Source organism: Phoca vitulina, unplaced genomic scaffold, assembly GCF_004348235.1.
Source record: "Phoca vitulina isolate PV1807 unplaced genomic scaffold, GSC_HSeal_1.0 scaffold34, whole genome shotgun sequence".
Lineage (NCBI taxonomy): Eukaryota > Metazoa > Chordata > Mammalia > Carnivora > Phocidae > Phoca > Phoca vitulina.
In genome coordinates, this window is record NW_022589737.1 from 18184669 (window position 1) to 18201074 (window position 16406).

The following is a 16406-nucleotide window of genomic DNA, read 5'->3' on the forward strand; positions in this document are numbered from 1 at the left end:
TGGGACAGTGACTGTAAAGGTCAATAGGACAGGGCTCCTGGAAGCCTCTAGAGAGAACGATGTTTGTGCTGAGATGAGAAGGATGTTCAGGTTGTAAGAAATCAAAGAGATCAAGCCCAAGAGCACCCAAATATTCAATCCCTGGCAAACCAGGGGCAGGGAGCCGCTGACCCCTGATGCAAGGAGGAGGTTCAGTGTCTAAAGAGAATTTAAAAATAAGAATAAGACCCACCTAAAAGTTTTTATTATCCCCAGGCACTGGCAATTCTAAACAACATCAGTGAGAAAATGCTCTTCCGTGCTGGAGCGGACTGCTCCCACACCGGTGTTTTCCGTAATGGTCCACGGGATCAGAAAATTCTGTGTGGCATACGGTTCACAGTCATTTTTGTTGAATACAGTGGTAAATTGTGATTGTAAGAATATGACTCGTAAGCTTTGATCAGACCTATTTTACTTTGGCAGGACTCTTTCATCGTGCCCTGACTTTGTGACTTTTGCATTGATTTTTATTGAAATTGGACTTGAATAGCTCAGTGCCCTTCTTTGTAGGTGGCATACCCAGCCCATCTGGGCGCGTAATGGTAATGTCAGACCCTGTGGGCCAACTAGCCCACAAATGCCGGCTAGTTCAGGAAAACTGTTTTGTCGTTCTCACCTTTATGTTTGTTTTGTTACGTTGGACTGAAGACCATATTCTGAGATTAAGCACAGGCATCTGCTCCAGACCATGTACTGAAGACCTCACACCTCATTTTTACCAATGAAGAAACTGAGACCCAGTGATATGAAATCATTTCTGTAATGGAACAGCTAAGACCAGAATTCAAGTTAGACTTTTTGCCATCCACCATACTGCCCCCACTGCATCTTTACTGAATACCTTTAACATGCCCAGCACTGTGCAGGAAGAGACAACCACAGCGGATCTAGAAGAAATGGTCTCTGCCCTTTAGAAGTATCCTCTTTGAGCCCAAGATTAAAAAGCATGAATGCCACAGGGAAATTTATTCAATTACTGAGTACCTATTACGCACCTATTATGAGCTGGACATTGTGATAATGGACCCAGGGTTTTCCGTGGAATCCTCTCCTTCACACCTGTGTCTTACTGACCTTCACAGCAGCACCAGTAAGTAGTAATATCGGAATCCCATTTTACAGCTAAGAAAACTGCTGTAAAGAAATGTTAAATCATGGGGCGCCTAGGTGGCTCAGTCGGTTAATCGGTTAATCGTCTGCCTTCCACTCAGATCAGGATCCCAGGGTCCTGGGATCGAGCCCCACGTGGGGTTCCCTGCTCAGCGGGGAGCCTGCTTCTCCCGCTCCCCCTGCTTGTGCTCTGTCTCTCGCTCTCTCTCTCTCTCTCAAATAAATAAATAAAATCTTTAAAACAAACAAAAAACTGGTATTTGTTGAAGGAAAGAGAGGGAGAAAGGAACAGAGAGAGAGGGAGAAAGGAACAAAGAGAGGGGAAATGAAATGGTCAATGTAATCAAGGCTTAAATGGACTCATGCCTACTCTAAAGAAAGACTCTGACAAACTAAGATTTAAGTGTCATCAAATGTGACCAGAAGAAGCTTCTAACTAATGTAGAACAGTGCTTTTCCGCCCTGGCTGCACATCAGAATCATTCAGAGAGCTTTTGAAAAACACTAATGCCCAGGCCCCACCCCCAGAGCATTTGACTCAATTGAACGGGAGGGACACCCAGGCTGTGGTGCTTTATTCCTAATGTACAGACAGAGTGGCCCATTTCTGGCCTGGTCCAGTCCCCTCAGAGGTCCAGAGAGTTGATGTCACGTCTCCATGGCCGGAGAGCTGGTAGTTGACAGAGGCAGGAGATAAACTCACAGCATCGCTGGGTCACTCTAACCTTTATCAGCGCTTGATCTCATGAAATTCTTCCTTCTCCCTTAAATTTCTCAGACTTCAGTTTTTCTCGTTTAACAAATAGTTATTAAGCACCTGCCATGCGCCAGATGCCAGGTATACGGCGGTGAGCAAAACAGTTTCCTCTCACCTTGGTCTCAGCAGGAAGAGCCTTCATGCCTGGACCCCTTTCTCAATTTGGACCAGTCGGTCTCCGCTAGTCTGTGAATTTCTTGGGCCTAGGAGCCATGAGTTAGTCATCTTTGGAGCTGCGGAGCCTAGCACACTGCCTGGTGTGAAGGCAGATTTGATAAAAGTTTGATGAATGAACAAATACAAAGGATTCCTAAATCCTCATACATGGAATAAAGAGAAAGTTTCAAGAAGATCACTTTTATTGGTCAGGACTTTCTCAATTCTATGTCGTAGAAATCTAGCTTAAATTTTCCCAGTCAAGAGAGGGCATTTACTTGCTCATAAGTGGCAAAGGCAAGTGTACAGAATCCCGGAGCTCAAACCATGTCATTAGGGCTCAATCTCTCTTGGCGGCTCCCAGCTGGCTCAGTTTGTGTCATCTTGGTGTCATTCTTAATTCAGGGCCTCTCCACGTGACAGGCAAGATGGTCCTCCAGGACCCCCAGGTTTGTATCCTCTGATTTTAGCAATCCCAGCACAGACTCTGAGGGCCCCATGTGGGCATCCCTGAACCAAACACTATCTGGCTCAAACACTCCCCCAGTGCTCTCTGAGTATCTACCATTTGCCAGGCCCCGTGCAAACACGTAGGCTATGAGGGAACACTTGGATAGATGGAGGGATGGATGGATGGATGGATGGATGGTGGATGGTGGATGGATGGGTGGATGGATGGAAGGTTGGTTGATGGATGGGTGAGTGGTAGATAGATGGGTGGGTGGGTGGATGCGTAGATGATGGATGGTGGATGGATATCACTAGTATCCAGTGGCTCCACCCAGAGCAGCCTGGGGCTCCCTTGTCCCTTGCTCTCACCCCTTCACCCCAGGCTGTCACTTCACTTTCCTAAAAGCCTTCTCCTTGCCCATGGAGCCATTAGACAGTCTCTCTTGGTCCTCAGGCAACAGCTAGTACTTTCCCTCCCTCCTGCCATCCAGCATCCAGCTGAATCAGGAATCAATACCAGTAAACTGGGTGTGAACGGAAGGAGACGGCTCATTATTTGCCATTATTTACTTCTGAGTGTGTGCATTCTCACCGCTTCCCATTCTCTGTCTCTCCTCTTTCCTTCCCACTTCTTGGGAACTGGCTGTACAACCAGCTCATCTGCATTTGGCCCTAGAGGACCTGCGGACTCAGGGGAGGAGGGCGGAGGCGGCGGGCGGGGGCAGCACGGCGGCGGTGACAGCGCACAGCCCAGCCGCGCCGCGCCGCTGGAAGCCGATGCCCGGCCCGAGCCGCCCGGGGGGTTGCTCATGAGGCCGCTGCCGAGCGGGAGTAGGAAGAACCGCGGCATATCCCTGGGGCTCCTCGCCCTCTGCCTGGCTGCCGCGCGGTGTCTGCAAAGTAAGCGCCGGGCGGCGCGGGGCGGCGGGGAGGCTCGGGGCGCAGCGGGGGCCGGCGGGGCTGCGCGGGGGGCGGCGGCGGAGCTCGGGAAGGGGGTGGCGGCGGGGAGGCTCGGGGCGCAGCGGGGGACAGCGGGGCTGCGCGGGTGGCGGCGGCGGAGCTCGGGCGGGGGTGGCGGCTGGGAGGCTCGGGGCGCAGCGGGGGACAGCGGGGCGGCGCTGGGGGCGGCGGCGGAGCTCGGGAAGGAGGTGGCAGCGGGGAGGCTTGGGGCGCAGCGGGGGCCGGCGGGGCGGCGCGGGGGGCGGTGGAGCTCGGGCGGGGGGTGGCGGCGGGGCGGTGCGGAGCGGCGGGCGGGTCCCGGGTGTCCGGCCTCCCGACCACAGGCCCTAGCCCACCTCGGGGGGTTTGGGGGGCGGCCCGGCTGGCAGGGGACGCGCTGCTTCCCGCCGGGGCTGGGCGCATCCTCTAGGGCGCCGACCGCGGCGGGAGGGACCCGGCCAAGTGGAGGCTCTCCCGGCCCGGCAGCCTGGGCCACTTCGGGGTGCCGGCCCCGGCCCCACCCGGCCGGGCGTTATCAGAGCCGGAAGCCGACGCGGAGATAACCGGCTGCCGGCCCGGTGGCCGCCTCCTCTGCAATATTTTCTATTTCTTTTTCCTGGAATAACCAGACTTGCGGCTGAGGTGTCCCCGACCCCAAGGGCACGCGGGCCCCGCCCCCTACGGTGGGGACCCCTCGCCCTCCCGCGGGCTTCCCCAGTCCCCACGACATTCTGTAGGCCTCCCCCTTCACGCAGATGAACCCGCAGCCGACTCTCTTGAAGAAAAGGGGTTCTGGGGGTTTGGGTTGGGTGTGGGGGCTGGAGGTGGTCCTCACCACTGTGCACCGAGTGGCGGGCGTTGGGTGGGTCGGCCCTAGAATCTCCCGAGTTTGATGAGTCTTCATGTAACGCACAGCTGCACAAACTCCTGCCGACACAAACCACAGATTGTGACACAGTTTTAGTTTCTCATCTAATCATTAACATTATTGTCATTTGCATGTTACAGATTAGTCGACTGAGATTTAGAGTAACCAGTGCAGGGCATTGGAGGTGGGAGGACCTATAGTAAGAGCCAGAACTTATTAAGCATGTGTGCATTCACCATTCCTCGGACTTTACAAGACTTCTATCTTTGAATCCACAAGGCAACCCTCTAAGTGCTACTCTGTCCCTGTTTCACAAGTGGGGAAACTGAGGCATATGGAGGTTGTTGCTTGCACAAAGTCACCAGCTAGTCAGTGGTCGTGCTAGGGCCCAAACCCAGGCGATCTAGCACTGGACCCTTCCACCGCTCTGCCCAGAGGCCAGCTTGGGAGACTGCAGATCTCAGAAACCTAGAAGGACTAGATAGGGCATGTACTTCTAGCTGCCTGTTGAGCAAGAAATAACGGGTTGTTAGTCCTTCAAGTAGGTAGGTGTGTTTGGCGTGGCAGTGACCTTTTCAATTGTTTTTCAACCCTCCAATCCGCTTCCAACCGCCATTCTTACACAACATCTGTACAGATGCTCCTGGCACTCAGGGGCCAGCCGTTTGCCACACTCTCACTCATGGCACCCTCTACCTGGAGGAAGCAGGCCACAGTGGGGAAACCTAGTTCACGGTCATGCCCCCAGGCAAGCAAACGAGTTGGAGCTTGCAGTGGTGAGCTGGGAGAGGCAGGAGGTGCTAACGTTCTGGGAGCCACAGAGGTTCAGGACCCCAACTGGAGAACTGGCCCTACTGAGTCATTCATGACCCAGTTCCCTGGAGAACAGGGGAACAGAGAGCGGGCTGAGTCTGAGCCGGGGAGGGAGTGGATAGGGCAGGAGCAACCCTAGCTAGAATGGAGCTGTGGGTTCTGGGCTCAGCTGGGGGTGGACAGGTGGGAAGGGGAGGGCAAGTCAGGGTAGGAGGAATCTCATTGAGTGAGATATGCTGTACTTGGTGTTCAGAAACCTACTGTTTACACCATTTTCTTTTTTTAAAGATTTTATTTATTTATTCATGAGAGACAGAGAGAGAAGCAGAGGGAGAAGCAGGCTCCCAAGGAGCAGGGAGCCCGATGCGGGATTCTATCCCAGGACCCTGGGATCATGACCTGAGCCAAAGGCAGACGCTTAACCATCTGAGCTACCCAGGCGCCCTACACCATTTTCTTTTCAGCTCTATCCGCATTGAGAAGCAGAGATCTTGCTCATTCCTCTTGACTGCTATACCTACGTCATCATATAAATGTTCTAGTTTGTACTTAACCAGCCCTGTCCTGAGGGACATTTAAACTTTCAGTGTTTAGCCCCCACACAGGTGAGAGCAGCCGCCTACTGCAGGATAACAAGGATAGTGCTAGTGATAGGCGCATCCTCTGGATGACATGGAAGGCTGGGGCCACCTCCAGGCTGACAGGGAGCCCCAGGACACACACTTCCTTTCCACAGGGATAGTGCTCAAAAAAAATGCTTGGAAGATTAAATGAAGCGATTGAGGGAGGGGTAAGGACTTTCAAACAGAAAGTCATCCAGATTTCTTCATTTCTGATCTCCAAGGGAGATCTGATATACTCCGTGCTGATCTGGAAGAGGGCTGCAGTCAGGAGACCCTCCTTTCTCCATTATCACCGGGACCTGAGGACACCTATATATTTCATTCCCTGTAAGACTTTTTCCTTTAACATTTATTTATTTATCTAAGTATAATTGGCATACGATGTTATATTATCTTAAGGTGTACACCATATTGATCTGATAATTCTATATATTACTCAGTGCTCATCACGGTAAGTGTAGTCATCATCTGTCACCAACAACATTATTAAAAAATTATTAACTGAGGGCGCCTGGGTGGCTCTGTCATTTAAGTGTCCAACTCTTGATTTCCACTCAGGTCATGATCTCAGGGTCATGAGATTGAGCCCTGTGTGAGGTTCCATGCTCAGTGAGTCTGCTTGAGATTCTCTCCCTCTTCCTCTGCCCCTCCCCACCCCTGCTCACACACGTGCTCTAAATAAATACATAAATAAATAAATAAAATCTTAAAAAAAATAAAAAATGATTGACTGTATTTCCTATGCTGTACTTTTCATCTCCATGATGTATTTATTTTATAACTGAAAGTTTGTACCCCTGCATCCTGTTTACCCATCCTCCCAACCCACCTCCCCTCTGGCAACCACCAGTTCTCTGTATGTGAGAGTCTGTTTCTGTTTGTTTGTTTGTTCATTTGTTTTGTTTTTTAGGTTCCACATTTAAGTGAAATAATATGGTATTCGTGTTATCCATGTCTGACTTATTTCACTTAGCATAATTCCCTCTAGGTCCATCCATGTTGTCAGAAATGGTAAGATCTCATTCTTTTTTATGGCTGAATAATATTCCATTGTGTCTGTGTCTGTGTGTGTGTGTGTGTGTGTGCGCGTGTGTGTGTATCTCCTTTATCCATTTTTCAGTCAATGGATACCTTGGTAGCTTCCGAATCTTTGCTATTGTAAATAATGCTGCAATAAACATAGGGGTACATATATCTTTTCAAATTAGTGTCTTTGTTTTCTTTGGGTAAATATCCAGCAGTGGAATTACTGGATCACATGGTATTTCTATTTTTAATTTTTTAAGGACCCTCCATACTGTTTCCCACAGCGGCTGCACCAATTTACATTCCCACCAACAGTGTCTGAGGTTCCCTCTTCTCCATATTCTCACCAACACTTGTTATTTCTTGTCTTTCTGATACTAGTTATTCTGACCTGTGCAAAGTGATAGCTCATTGTGGTTTTGATTTGCATTTCTCTAATGATTAGTGATGTTGAGCGTCTTTTCATGTGTCTGTTGGCCATCTGTATGTCTCTGGAAAAATGGCTATTCAGGTCTTCTGCCCATTTTAAATCAGGTTGTTTGGTGTTTTGTGTTTTTTTTAGTGTTGAATTGTATAAGTTCTTTATATATTTTGGATATTAACCCCTTATCGGATATATCATTTGCAAATACCTTCAATAGGTTGCCTTTTTGTTTTGATGGTTTCCTTTGCTGTGCAAAAGCTTTTTATTTTTGTGTAGTCCTGATTCTTTGTTTTGGCTTTTGTTTCTCTTGTCTGGGGCGACATATCTAGAAAAATGTTGCTAAGGCTAATGTCAAAAAGAGATTTGTGCCTCTGTTTTCTTTTAAGATTTTATTTATTCATTTGTCAGAGAGAGAGAGAGCACAAGCAGGGGGAGTGGCAGGCAGAGGGAAAGCAAGGATCCTGACATGGGACTCGATCCCAGGACTCTGGGATCATGACCTGAGCCGAAGGCAGACGCTTAATCTACTAAGCCACCCAGGTGTCCCCTGCCTCTGTTTTCTTTAGTTTTATGGTTTCAGTTTTCACAGTTAGGTCTTTAATTCATTTCAGTTAATTTTTGTGTCCGATGTAAGCAGGTGGTCCAGTTTTATTCTTTTGCATGTAGCTGTCCAGTTTTCCCAACACCATTTATTGAAGAGGCTGTCTTTTTCCCATTGTATATTCTTGCTTCATTTGTTGTAAGTTAATTGACCGTATACTCATAGGTTTATTTCTGGTCTTTGTATTCTGTTCTATTGATCTCCGTGTCTGTTTCTGTGCTAGTACCATACTCTTTTGATTATCGTTTTGTAGTATATCTTGAAATCTGGGATTTTGATACCTTCAGTTTTGTTCTTCTTTCTCGAGATTGAGTGGCTATTTGGGACCTTTGTGGTTCCATACAAATTTTAGGATTAATTGTTCTAATTCTGTGAAAAATGCTATTGGCATTTGTTTTAAAAGATTTTATTTATTTATTTGACAGAGAGAGACACAGCGAGAGAGGGAACACAAGCAGGGGGAGTGAGAGAGGGAGAAGCAGGCTCCCCGCTGAGCAGGGAGCTCGATGTGGGCCTCTATCTCAGGACCCTGGGATCATGACCTGAGCCGAAGGCAGATGCTTGACGATTGAGCCACCCAGGCGCCCCTACTGGCATTTTGATAGGGATTGCACTGAATCTGTAGATTGCTTTGGGTAATATGGACATTTTAATGCTACTAATTCTTCCAATCTATGGTATATCTTTCCATTTGTTTGTGTTGTCCTCAATTTCTATCATCAATGCAGTTTTTCATCAGTGTTCTTTCATCAGTATAGTTTTCAGAGTATAGGTCTTTCACCTCCTTTGTTAAGTTTATTCATAGGTATTTTATTCTTATTGGTGCTACTATAAATGGAATTGTTTTCATAGTTTCTCTTTCTGCTACTTCATTATTAGTGTATAGAAATGCAACAGACTTTTGTATGTTAATTTCATATTCTGCAACTTTACTGAATTCATTTATCAGTTCAAATAGTTTTTTGGTGGAGTCTTTAGGATTTTCTATATATAGCATCATGTCATCTGCAAAAAGGGACCATTTTACTTCTTCTTTACCAGTATGGATCCTTTTATTTTTATTTTTTTATTATTTTCTTTTTTAAGATTTTATTTATTTGAGAGAGAGCTAAAGTGAGAGGGATCACAAAGGGAGAGAGAAGCAGACTTGCGGCTGAGCACAGAGCCCGGTGCAGGGCTCTATCCCAGGGTCCTGAGATCATGACCCGAGCTGAAGGCAGTCACTTAACTGACTGAGCCACCCAGGTGCCCCTGGATCCTTTTAATTCTTCGTCTTGTCTTCGTATCCTAGCTAGAATATCCAGTACTATATTGAATCAGAGTGGTGAGAGTGGACATCCTTGGCTTGTTCCTGATCTTAGAGGAAACACTCAGGTTTTCACCACTGAATATGATGTAAACTGTGGGTTTTATGTATGGCCTTTATTATATTGAGGTATGTTCCCTCTAACCCTGCTTTGTTAAGGTTTTCATCATGAACGGATGTTGTACTTTGTCTAATGCTTTTTCTGCATCTATTGAGATAATTATATAGTTTTTATCCATCGTCTTGTTAATGTGATGTATCACCTTGAATGATTTGCAGATATTGAACCACCCTTGCATCCTTGGATTAATCCCACTTGATTGTGGTGAATGACTTTTTTGTTGTATAGTTGAATTCTGTTTGCTAATATTTTGTTGAGGATTTTTGCATCTATGTTCATCAGAGATACTGGCCTGTGGTTTTCTTTTTTCTCTTTCTTTCTTTCTTCCTTTTTTTCTTTTTTCTTTCTTTCTTTTTTTTTTTTTTTTTTTGGTAGTGTCTTTGTCTGGTTTTGGTATCAGGGTAATGCTGGCCACATAGAGTGGATTTAGAAGTTTTCCTTCCTCTTTTATTTTTGGAATAGTTTGAGAAGAATAGGTATTAAATCTTCTTTAAATGTGTTGTAGAATTCACCTGTGAAGCCATCTGGTCCGGAAATTTTGTTTGTTGGGAGTTTTTTTTTCCCCCTAGGCTGAAGTTTTATTTCAAAACATTCTGCAGTAAGAGCAAACATCCCCCCTGTCCCCCCAGCACATTACTTAAACAAACAAACACACACTATTTTCCCTACCCAGAGAAGTAAATAAGAAGATCATCACAATGTTGACATGTCCTTTAGCATAATCACAAGTCAGAGGCTACTTGATATTCTTTGATTAGCTGGATTAAGTTTTCCAGTTTCATTTTTGTGTCTCCCTTTTTCTTTACTTCCTCTTACGGGAGGGTGGTGGCTGCGGGATGAAACCCTCAAATCTCAAAAGAGTACCGAGTTGTAGAGTTCGCTATCTTCTAATACCATTTCCACCGAAGGGGTTATGAATCATCATGTTGGGATTTTTTTGATTACTGATTCAATTTTACTACTAGTAATTGGTCAGCTCAGATTTTCTATTTCTTCCTGATTCGGTTGTGGAAGCATGTATGTTCCTAGGAATTTATCCATTCTAGGTTGTACAATTTGTTAGCATATACATTTTCATCATACTCTGTTATAATTTTTTGTATTTCTGTTGTGTTGGTTGTTATTTCTCTTCCTTCATTTCTGATTGGATTAATAGAGTCCTTTCTCTTTGATGAGTCTGGCTGAAGGTTGATCAGTTTTATCTTTTCAAAGAACCAGCTCTTGGTTTCGTTCATGTTTTTTTCTTTTTTCTACTGTTTTTTCAGTCTCCTTCATTTATTTCTGCTATAATCTTTATGATTTTCCTTCTTTCCACTGGCTTTGGGCTTTGTTCTTCTTTTTCTAACTCCTTGATGTGTATGGTTAAATTTTTTATTTGAGATTTTTCTTGTTTCTTGAGGTAGACCTGTTGCCATAAACTTCCCTCTTGGAACTGCTTTGCTCTGTCCCAAAGATTTTGGACTGTTGTATTTTCATTTTCATTTGTCTCCATGGATTTTTTATTTCCTCTTTGATTTCCTTATTTAGTTGTTTAGTGGCATGTTGTTTAACCTCTGGGCATTTGCGTTTTTTCCATTGTTTTTCTTGTAACTGATTCCTAGTTTCATATGATTGTGGTGGAAAAGATGCTTGATATAATTTCATCTTCTTAAATATATTGAGACTTGTTTTGTGGCCTACCATGTGATCTATCCTGGAGGATGTTCCATGTGCACTTGAAAGAATATACAGTCTGTTGGTTTTGGATGGAATGTTCAGTACGTATTTGTTAGTCTATCTGGTCTAATGTGTTGTTCCTTGTTGATTTTCTGTCTGGATGATCTATCCATTGATGTATATTGTGTGTTAAAGTCCCCTACTATTACTGTATTATGTTAATTTCTTCCTTTATGTCTCTTAATAGTTGCTTTATGTATTTAGGAACACTTTGTTCGGTGCATAGATATTTACAGTTGTTATATCCTCTTGTTGAATTGATACCTTTATCATTATGTAGTGTCCTTTTATCTCTTGCTGTAGTCTTCATTTTAAAGCCTATTAATGTCCGATAGAAGTATTGCTACCCTGGTTTTTTTTCCCCCCTCCCATTTGCGTGGTTTTTTTTTAGAGAGAGAGTGTGAGCCGGGGGGGGGGGGGTGGGCAGAGAGAGAGGGAAGGAGGGAATCCTAGGCAGGCTCCACGCTCAGCACAGTGCCCAATGTTGTGGGGCTGATCCCAAGATCCTGAGACCATGACCTGAGCCAAAATCAAGAGTTGGACCCTCAACCGAGGCCATTCAGGTGCCCCACGGGGTATTTGTTTTTCCAGCCCTTCACTTAAGTCTGTACGTGTCTTTAGGTCTGAAATGAGTCTCTTGTAAGCAGCATGAATGGGTCTTTTTTTTTTTTTAATCCATTCAGTCACCCTATGTCCTTTGATTGGAGCACTTAGTTCATTTACATTTAAAGTAATTATTGATAAGTATGTACTTAACACCATTTTGTTAATCGTTTTCTGGTTGTTTTGTAGTTCTTCTCTGTTCCTTTCTTCTCTTGCTTTCTTCCCTTGTGGTTTGATAGTTTTCTTTAGTGTTATGCTTGGATTCCTTTCTCTTTGTGTTTTGTGCACCTATTATAGGTGGTGGTTGTTGTTGTTGGTTTAAGATTTTATTTATTTATTTGACAGAGAGAGAGAGAGACAGCGAGAGAGGGAATACAAGCAGGGGGAGTGAGAGAAGGCGAAGCAGGCTTCCCGCTGAGCAGGGGGCCTGATGCAGGGCTCAATCCCAGAATCCTGGGATCATGACCTGAGCCAAAGGCAGACACTAATGACTGAGACACCCAGGCGCTCCCTATTATAGGTTTTGACTTGTGGTTATCGTTGGGTTCATATATAACATCTTATGTGTATAGAAGTCTATATTAAGTTGACAGTTGCTTAAGTTTGAGCACATTCTAAAAGCACTAAATTTTATTCCCCCCTCCACATTTTATGTATACATTGTCATATTTTACATGTTCTTATTTTGCATATCCCTTAACTAATTTTTGTAGATATAATTGATTTTACTACTTTTGTGTGACTTTGTAAGTAATTCATCTACTACTATACGATATGTTTGCTTTTATTCATGAAATTTTTTACCTTTCATAATTTTTTTTACTTCTAGTGATGGCCTTTTCTTTCCACTCAAAGAATTCCCTTTAACGTTTCTTGTAAGGCTGGTTTAGTGGTGATGAACTCCTTTAACTTTTGTTTGTCTGGGAAACTCTCTCCTTCTATTCTGAATGATTACCTTGCCAGGTAGGGTATTTTGGGTTGTAGGTTTTTCCCTTTTAGCACTTTGAATATATCATGCCACTCTCTCTGGCCTGCAAAATTTCTGCTGAGTAGCTGTATGGAGTCACCCTTGTTTGTAACTATTTTTTTTTCTTGCTGCTTTTAAAATTAAAAGTTCAATTCTTTATCATTTTATTTTAAGATTTTACTTATTTATTTCAGAAAGAGGCGGGGAGGAGCAGAAGGAGAAGAAGAGGGAAAGAATCCCAAGCAGACTCCACAGAGTGCAGAGCCCTACACAGGGGTTGATCCCACAACCCTAAGACCATGACCCAAGCCGAAACCAAGAGTTGGACACTCAACTGACTGAGCCATCCAGGCACCCCTACTTTTTGTCATTTTAATTATTATATGTCTTAGTGTGAACCGCCTGGGGTTAATCTTGTTAGGGGCTGTCTTTGCTTCCTGGATCAGGATGTCTGTTTCCTTCCCCAGATTAGCTGTTATTTCTTCAAATAAGTCTGCCCTCTTCTCTCTCTTCTCCTTCTGGGATCCCTATAATGCAAATGTTATTACACTTGATGATTTCACAGAGTTCCCTTAACCTATTCTCATTTTTTACTATTTTTTTCCTTTTTGCTGTTCAGCTTGGTTGTTTTTCATTGCCCTGTCTGCTGTAGGACTTTCTTTTTTATTTTTTTTAAAGATTTTATTTAGTTGACACAGAGAGAGAGCGAGAGAGCACAAGCTGGGGGAGCAGCAAGCAGAGGGAAAAGCAGGCTCCCCGCTGAGCAGGGAGCCTGATGTGGGGCTCAATCCCAGGACTCTGGGATCATGACCTGAGCTGAAGGCAGATGCTTAACTGACTGAGTCACCCAGGTGTCCCTGCTGCTTTTTAAAAATATATTTTACATTGTCTAAAGTCAGGATGCTTTAATATCTAATCAATAGCTTTGCTATAATCTCTGTTGGCCTGGACCGAAGTTGAGCCCTTTCTGAGAGGATGTGTGTTGCTTCTGTCAGTCACCGGGAGGCAGCTTATCTGGGGAGTAGGAAAGACTTCATGGAGAAGGTGAGGCTGAGTCTTGAAATATGAGTAAATGTATACAACAGGGCGAGATGGAGAAGAGAATTCTAGGTAAACAGCAGGCACTCAAAAAATAGGCACACTATTCCTTTTGGGGCCTGGCAGGGTCTGGACATGCTAAAAAACAGAAGAGGAAGCTTCTTAGCAAGCATCTACCAGCATCTTGGCAGAAACCCCACTCCCAGACCCTGCTGACACTGTACCTCCCTGGTCCATTGTGTTCAGGACCCTGGCCTGCCTGCACCTGTGTTTGCCCTGGAAAATGGGCTTGGGGCAGGAATGTATTTACTTATCCAGAAGACATGAGAGTAGGAGAGAGGCTAGACTGGCACGTTCAGAGTTGGAAAATGGTTTTCTCCTGTAATGGCTTTGCTGGGCTGGGGAGGCACCAGTCAGGCCTGTGGCCAAAGGGGAAATGACACACTGGACCGTAAAGGGAGCGCAGAACGTTCCTCCCTCACGTGTGGGGCAGGAAGCACATTGGCCTTTCCCTGCGCTGAGGTGCACCCGGGGGAGCTCGGGCCTGTGCCATGCTGACCCCACAGACGCCTGGCGGCTCTGAGACTTCCCCGGAAATCCTTAGCTGGCAAAAGAGGAAGAGCCTGGGTGACAGATCCCAGTGCTGGCTGTAAACCCTGTACACAGACAAGTCACCTTCCTCCTCCGAGTGCACAGGGCAAGGAGGGTGGGCTGGCTCGGTGGTTCTCAGCCAAGGGTGCACCTTAGAACCAAGGCCTGCACGTTAGACCTACGGATGCTCACACCCTACTCTAGGGAGTTAAGTGGGTGTCTCCAAGGGCAGGACCCAGTACTGCTTTGTTTTGATTTTAAGTTCCGTGGCTGATTCTAATGTGTGGCCAGGCAGTGCTCCTGGACCAGGCCATTTCTAGGTCCCTTCCATTAGACTTGTCCTAGGGAAACAGCTTGTCAGGAAGTGTGCATGTTTCTCCTACCTTCTGTTCTCAGAACACCCACCATTGTGTAGCTGAGTCTCACGTCTTTTTTTCTTTTAAGATTTATTTATTTACTTCTTGGAGAGAGAGAGCATGAGCAGGAGGGGGAAAGGGAGAAGGAGGGAGAATCTCGAGCAGACTCTGCACTGAGCGTGGAGCCCAACACGGGGCTCCATCTCATGACCCTGAGATCATGACCTGAGCCGAAACCAAGAGTCAGAGGCTTAACCGACTGCACCACCCAGGTGCCCCTCACTTATGTCTTATTTATGGTTTTATCCTGACAAACCTATAGATGCTTTCCCACCAGGCTTAGGGCAGGAGACAAGGCTGCTTTGCTTGGGAATTGGTTTTGCTCAATAAATATTTCCTGAGTACCTACAGTGTGAGAGGCCCTGTGCCAGGAGCTAAGGATACTCAACAATAGGGGATGGCATGGCCCAGGGGGAAGTCAGATCCCAACCTGATGATTTGATGTTAGCTGCCCTGGGAGCACAGAGAAAGGGATTTACTTCACTTGGTTGGAGTTGGGAAGAGGCTTCTCGAACAGCAGGCCTGGAAGGCCTCGTAGGAGGTAGCCAGGTGCACAAGGAGGGAGAAAGTTCTGAGTAACAGGAAATCACAAACACAGAGCATTGCAATCTTTCCTTCCTTTGCTCCAGTAGCAGGAGGACTGCTCTTTAGTTAAACCGGCTCTTCCAACACTTGCCAATTTCTTCCTATTTCATCTTACACGTTCCGTAGCAGGTAAAGGAATAGAGCTTGGCAAGACTTTGGATCTTAGGTGGAGGGTGCTGGAATAGTTCCTCTGATAGCCCTCACACTAGTACCAGAGACCCAGGAGGGAGAGATGGGTCCCTTGGCAGCAGGCAGTGACTAGGGCACCTCATGGGAGGCTCCCCTGATGATTTGCCCTTCTCCACCGGTGTCATATCCCTGCCCCAGGCTCCCCAGGGGAATGGATCACATTCCTTATGTACGTACTTTGGGATGGGACTTCAGGGGTTCTTGAACCAGAGCTTATTCCTCTATGTCAAGGAGACTATCGATTCAGTTTGACAGCCCCAGCCTGAAGGAGCCATCCACCCATCCTATCACACAGTGCTGGGCGCTGGCGAGCGCTTGCTGGCGCCTTCCAGCAGGGGGATGGGCCGTCACTCCTCTAACGTGAGCGCAAGGCAGGCTGGGAACTGTGCCCCCGGAGCCTGGGGGGGCCCTGGCGGAGGAGGCGCCCCGAGTGAGCACGCACCTGAGAAAGGTAGGGGGGGGCCTCCCATGGGAAAGAGGAGCAAAAGGCCCAGAGTGGTCCATAGTCTGGTGAACTGGAATTGGGTGGCAAAGAGTGTTGAGAGATGGGGATGGAAGAGAGAGTTGAGAGCAGATTATTGAGGTCTTTCCGAGCCAGGGGAGACACAGCCAGGTGTGTGGTCTAGAAAGATCACTTATAATAGCCGCCAGCCGACTGAAGAGGAGAAAAGCCAGTCTCTCCTTTTTATAATTGTTAATAACAGTTGAAAGACAGCAATGTGTGTGGCTGTGTATTGAGCCCGCGCTTTGTGCCAGGTAGTGCAACAGCTGCTTTCCATTCACCCGCACACAATCCTGCAAATAGGTGCAATTAGCCCCCATTTTACAGGTAACGAAACTGAGGCTCAGGGAGGTTGCGGAACTTGCCTAGAGATATTCATTCCATTAGGTGCTTCTGGAAAGCCCACAGCCAGGCACTGCCCTGGGCCCTGGGGATTCAACAGCGAACAAGACAGATCTGCCCCTGGGTTCAGAGCTGACAGCTGATCTAGGAGGATGAGGCATTAATCAAGAGGAATTACAAGGGACTGGGATAAGTGTGTTGCTAGGAACAGGTTGCTATGG

At 46.3% G+C, this 16406-nt stretch overlaps 1 protein-coding gene across 3 annotated transcripts in view; it reads left to right on the forward strand.

Moving 5' to 3' along the window:
* The first annotated feature begins 3218 nt into the window (after nucleotides 1-3218).
* Nucleotides 3219-16406, forward strand: part of VSTM5 (V-set and transmembrane domain containing 5) — a 33240-nt gene continuing 20052 nt past the window's right edge. For 2 of the 3 annotated variants that reach the window (XM_032426321.1, XM_032426323.1), the window contains exon 1: nucleotides 5548-6085. In XM_032426321.1, the coding sequence (XP_032282212.1) occupies nucleotides 5890-6085 (196 nt within the window). In that variant the 5' untranslated portion in view covers nucleotides 5548-5889. Of the gene's footprint in view, nucleotides 3416-5547; nucleotides 6086-16406 lie in introns of those variants that run through there. The other variant, XM_032426322.1, reaches the window with a different exon arrangement.